The sequence below is a fragment of the Coloeus monedula genome (genome assembly GCF_965178545.1).
Source record: "Coloeus monedula genome assembly, chromosome: 4".
Classification (NCBI taxonomy): Eukaryota; Metazoa; Chordata; class Aves; order Passeriformes; family Corvidae; genus Coloeus; species Coloeus monedula.
In genome coordinates, this window is record NC_138784.1 from 73,397,260 (window position 1) to 73,403,259 (window position 6,000).

The 6,000-nt window shown below is 43.3% G+C and overlaps 1 protein-coding gene across 2 annotated transcripts in view; it reads left to right on the top strand.

Annotated features, from left to right (window-relative positions):
• Window positions 1-5,792, top strand: part of MKLN1 (muskelin 1) — a 93,784-nt gene extending 87,992 nt beyond the window's left edge. For both annotated transcript variants that reach the window (XM_082280176.1, XM_082280177.1), the window contains 2 exons: window positions 3,520-3,574; window positions 5,465-5,792. In XM_082280176.1, coding sequence (XP_082136302.1) covers window positions 3,520-3,574; window positions 5,465-5,586 — 177 coding nt within the window. In that variant the 3' untranslated portion in view covers window positions 5,587-5,792. The remainder of the gene's footprint in view (window positions 1-3,519; window positions 3,575-5,464) is intronic.
• The last annotated feature ends 208 nt before the right edge of the window (window positions 5,793-6,000 follow it).

Below are 6,000 nucleotides of genomic sequence, written 5' to 3' on the forward strand. Positions count from 1 at the left end.
ATCCAGATGTGTTTATCTGCAAGGAACCCCTGCCTCTCTTCAGAAGGTTGGTTGGATCTCTGAGAGAGAAGTTAATTGTGTAACAAAGGGGACTGATGTCTTTTCTTTGGAATGGATGAAGCCAGTGAGCCAGAGGGATTGTCAGAAGAAAATGGGTGGTGGTGTGATTAAAGCAGTTGGATGCTTCTGCTGGATAATTGAATTCTGGTCTTGCCTCCATAACAGAGTTGCTGTGCAATATTAAGCAAATTGTTTTTCCTAGATAGTCATTAATTGGGTGTTTCATTCTGGTGCCTGATGGGAGATATCTGAGGTGTGATTTGCTTGAGGGCTTTGCTTTTCTGTGAATTCAGAAGCTGTTGCATAACACTGCATATTTTGAAAAATCAGATACTGTTAGTTTCAAATAGATCCAAAATTAATAAGAATCAGAAGTGCCATCTGTTACAATAACAATTAATATGATAAGAAAATCAATGAAGAAAATAATTCCTTCTTTAGAGCAGGGCTTGAACTTTGTGAAGCAAATAGCACATTGGATATCTGCTGTGAATAGTTATGTAGGAGACCTGGCGTTGAGTGAGCAGTAACTGTCCTATGCTTTGGGAAAAAAGTAGGGATCCTTTGGGAGAATATTGTAGGGTTTGGGATTGTAATACGAATGCAGAGTGAACCAGCTTAGGCTCAGCACTGTCCTTAACTGATGTTCTTAACTTACATGCTTGACTTTTCCATCAGGAACTGCTTTTCGAGTGTGAGCTGATACACAAATTTAATTTCAAACCGAACTAACAACAGCCCTTAAGGTTAACTGAAGAGCGGTGCCATCAGTGGAGAAGGAAACAAGATCCTCCTTCCCCACAAAGCTGCAAAGAAACTCGTAGCCGTGAAAATCCATCATGCCTGGTGCAGATCAGGCTGGAATATTTGGCAGAGGCCATTTTCAGCAGGTTCTGGTCTCAGTTCAGCAAGTTCCTGGCTGACCCCTGCTCATCTGGCCTCTTAGTCGGGCACCTGAGCCCCAGGGTGGCTTTGTGCTCCCAGCAGGGCTTTGCTGCGACAGCCCGGGAGCCCCTGGAAGCACATGGCATCCGCTGCATCCCAGCTTTGTGTGCCACCAGGCAGCTGGCAGCGGGCCCATGAGGTAATTGTGTGGGAGGGAAGGATGGCCAGGGCATGGCATTTGCTCTCAGAAGCTGCACAGATTTAGCCACGGGTTTTATTGGAACTTTTGGAGCTATTTATGCTGGGCAGCTGTTTAAGTATGGTGCTGCTGGGAAGCCAAGCTGTTGTCACAAATGAGGCTCACGGCAGAATCCATGTGTGGCACTGCAGTGATTTCATGTAACCTTAGGCCTTACACTAAGGAGGGTACTTTGCACCCTTCCCCCCACTTCTGCAAGTTGTCAATCCCATATCTTTCTAACCTGTTCTTAAACCTTCCCACCGTACCCTCCCCAAAGGATTCAAACTTACCTGGCACACTACAGTCCTTATTTTAGTCTGTTTTTTCCCTTGATGTCACATTGAAACTGATCTTACTGAAGTATTTCTTGCACTTAGTTGTGGATCTACTTTTTGTAGCAGCCTTCTGCATCTGTGACTTCTGGCAGTTTTACGCTTGACTGTTGTTCTGTGGGGGCTTTGCAGCCCTGACTCCTTTGAGCTTTCTTCATAGAACTTGGTTTTCAGACCACTTAATTTTTTTTCTAGTGCTTTCCTCATATGTTGCTAATTGATACAGGGCATCCCAAAATGGGCACTTTATTGTAGAGGAGATTTTAAAACCTTGATAACAGCAAGAGTATTTTGTTTAAAGATTCTGCTCCTTTTCATGCATTTGTCAGTTTTATAATAAAGTGATACTGATCTATTGCAGCTCCTAAGTGCGTTTTTCACAGAGCCTCTGCACCTGTTTTGTATTGCTGATTTTTCCTCTTTATGTTGATTTGCTCTTGGCCCTGGTGAAATGCACCTCAATCCATCATTGTAATTTGGATTAAGTGGAAAAACAGTTGGAAGGCTGTCTGTTCCATGCTGGCAGTCAGTCTGAGTGTGGTGTAAGGTCTGGTGATCCTGCCCTGTTCTGCCAAGCAGGTTATCACTGAAAACCCAGAGTGGTGCTGACCTTGGGGCACAGATGAATCACTCCTGATTCAAGGCTCCATTTTGATGTCAAACCATTGATGGCCACCCACAGTAAAGTTATTTGACCTGTTTGCCTTTCCCTCTTGGCTTAATCTAAGTGATGCCTTGACAATGTGCTTTAAATATCATATAAAAGTGTTAGAATTCCTATGAAAGTCAGAATGGACAAGGTCTATTGCCAAGTCCCATCCCTAGGGCCTTCTGCCTCATAGGAGAAATCAGATTGATGTGCTACAACTTGTTGTTGCCAAATTCACGTTGGCTGCTACTCATCACCTTCTCCACTCCTCCATGCCTACAAATTGTCTGTGTTCCCATTTTTTTCTTGAAATTGAAATTAAACTGATGGGTATGTAATGCCTGGCTGTTCTTCCCACTCATTCCCTGAACATATTTGCTTCTCTTCTGTTTTTTTCCTCCATTCCTTTCCTTCGAGCTGTGTGCTGAAAAGATACACAGGCAGGAGACACAAGATTCCAAGGCTTTAAGGAATCAACTCTTTCTTTACACATGACAAAGCACTAAGCTTTGCTGTTCCTTGGGTAACTGAAAGCAGCAGTCGGGGCAGAGGAAGACACTTTGGTCACCGTCTATCAGTGAGACATGAAGGGAGAATAAAACCGTGAATGTGTTAATTAAAACATTTTTGTTCATGGTCCTGATGTTCCCAAACAAAGAATTTTTATTTTTAGTTATGAAAGTATTGCCTTAAATTCATGATACGAGATCTCTGGCAGTTCAGAAAGATTGTTGTCTTTAGAATCATAGAATGGTTTGGGTTGGAAGTGATCTTAAGGATCCTTGAGTTCCAAACTCCCTGCCATGGGCAGGGGTGCCACCTACTAGATCAAGTTACTCAGGGCCCCTTCCAACCTGGCCTTGAACATTGCCAGGGTTGGGTCATCCACAGCTTCTCTGGGCAGAGTTTTCTCTGTGTTCAAGAAGTTCATGCTCACTCCAGCAGTTACCCTGTTGTTGTGCCATCTAATCCCCACCTGCTGAGCCTGTACCATGTTAATCCCTGGGATTGTTATTGTGTGGAAGGGACTCTACCTTGTACTAAAGAGGCAAAAAATTACATGTAAAAAAATGAGATTTTTAGAGCTCTCAGTCAAATACCTTTCATTGACTCAACACTGCTCTAATTCTAGGAAAAACCATCTGGCTTGTGCCAAGGTGACAAATTGTAGTGCTCATGTGAAAGTGCCTGCTGCTGTTATTCATGTGTATGGCACAGGAGTTCTGAGGATTGTGTAGAGAAAACACAGCAACTCTAAAGCTACTCGGACTTCAATGAATCCTTTGGGGTTTTTGCCTGTGTGGTTAATAACACTTTTTTCTTTCTTTTTCCCTTTACCTCTTCTTCTGCAGTTTCAGCTTCTTGCCTCAGCATTATTTAAGTCTGGCTCGGATTTCACAACTCTTGGTGAGTATTGTGTGTCAGAGGAATTACATGATGTTCCCTTTGATAATTACTCTTAGTTTCCCCTGGTTTTTATATCAAATGTTATAGTTCCTATCAACATTGCAGGCTCTTTTCAATATGCAAAGTGCCACTACCCAGACATTTGAGAGGTTATTTATAATGACCAGCATCCAATACCTCAAGCCCATATTTAAAACATCTGTCAACATCAGTGGTTTTAAACCAGTGCCTCCTGGGATCATTTTGTGTCTCTTATTACATCTGATCCTTCGCTCTTACCCAAGTAAACAGAAGCTTTGGTCAGAATAAAGCACCTCCTGTCATGTTACTTTGGAATCTCACAGCATGGCTACGGCTCTGTTTGCTGTGATAACTGCAATTCCTGGAGTAGTTTGGTTCGCTCTGTTCTCTGCAGAATGAGTTCTTTGGGCAGAGTGTCAAGAGCGAAGAAAACAGTGGCATGAAGGGCTGGAAACAGGAGGGCCGAGCCAAAGCCATGATTTGTTTCGCTGCTCTGTCCAGTTAACTGTTTAAGAGATATCAGAGAGTCGTCCTGGGTGAGCTACAGGAAAGCTACAGGCAGAAATTACATCCTTGTAATGCTGGGGTGTCCTCAAGTCACTGAGCTCTTGCTAAGGGAATGAATGACTTCAGTTTTCATGGAGGCGTAATTCCCAGTCTGAGAAATTGAGGGAAAGAGAAAGCCCACTGTACTTCTGCCTAGCTGGATGAGGAAGTTCTCCTGAGTTCCTGTGGTTTGGAAGACATCAAGTTGACCCTATAAGATCAATTTTTTTAAAAGAAAGAAACCCCAAGTTTCAAAAAAGTTGGATTTTTCATAGACTCATAGAATGGTTTGGGCTGGAAGGGACCTTCAGACATCCCCTTCTGCCATGGGCAGGGACACCTTCCACTATCCCAGGTTGCTCCAAGCCCCGTCCAATCTAACCGTGACCACTTCCAGGCATGGGACATCTACAGCTTCTCTGGGCAGCCTGTGCCAGTGCTTCACCACCCTCAAATCTTTTCCCTAGTTTTAAGCATTTTTAAAGATGAGTTAGTTCTTCACTTGGTACAACATTTTATCCAGATTTTTGGCTTTACAGATAGGAGGATATGTACGTCAAGAGGTGCTTTGAAACTCAAACAAAAACCCCAGCCCTCCTTGATTTGATTAACTTGGTTGACTAATTAACTGAAGAGTGAGTCCACTGAATTAAAAAGCATTCCTTTGAGATAGCAGCAATGGGAGTAATCCAAAGTGGAGGAAATCATTGTGTGCCTGTCCTATTGTTCTTGCTGGGGACTTCAGTGTAGGATTTGGATAAACAGTGCAAACCAAACCTTGCAGTACTGGGGGGCAGCATTTCAGAAACCAGTTTGCAAAGCTCCTGTGTGCCAATATGCAACCAGGTGCAAGTCGAGTGAGTAAATACCAACTCTTGAGTTGGGACTCCTGCTGTCAGCAGAGCTTGTCTCAAGGAAAACTCCAAGCAATCCAAGGAGCAGTTCTGGTTATGGCAGTGAAGATAATGAAAAAAGCCTGAGGACAGAAGAAATGAGGCACCAAATAAAAATAGCTGCACGGATTTTGTTTTTGGGACATCAGAGCAGTCCCCTGAGAACTCCTGCTTCCCCCGTTTCTTCAGGGCTGTCACTGAGCTTGACAGGCATTTGTTTATTGCTTTCTATGGCATTTTGATGGCAGTGCTGGCTTGGGGTGACATAATCTCTGTATATGTGCTCACAGTAGTGGGACGGAGAGCTGGCAGCCTTGTTAGTGGAGGCAGAGGTAGGAAACTGTTAACATTTCTCCTAAATGGACAGTTCCCAACTAAACTGAATGTTTGGGATTGTGAGGACTGACTTTCCCTTTCCTTCCTCCCCCAGGATTTTCAGACGTTGACCACACATATGCCCAGAGAACTCAGCTGTTTGACACATTAGTCAACTTCTTCCCAGACAACATGACCCCTCCTAAAGGCAACCTGGTGGACCTCATCACGCTGTAACGGAGCAATCACTGGACACATGGAAGAGGGGAAAAGCATCCATTTTCAGTATTTTAATTTTTTTACTGCATTGATTGACTGCTGGGATGAAGTTAATATAGTAACCCCTAGGTGTTTGAAAGGGGTTTTATACTTGTCTGGTGAATCCCTGGAGCTTTTCCCTTGGAGTAGGTTAATAAAATGTAACTGACGTACTTCTGACTAAATATATATATTTTTTCTGACTTTGGATTTTGAGTTAGCAAATGTAAAGGTGGGGGGAAAAGAAAAAGAAATAAAACCCAGATCTTTTTGCCTATGGGGGAAAATTTGAGATTTGTGAGTTGTCTGGGATTAAAGATGATGGGTTTTATTTTGCGTTTCCTGAGGAGGAGGGGGGAAGAGGTTTTTCTTTCCTCATTTGTAGCTAGTCAT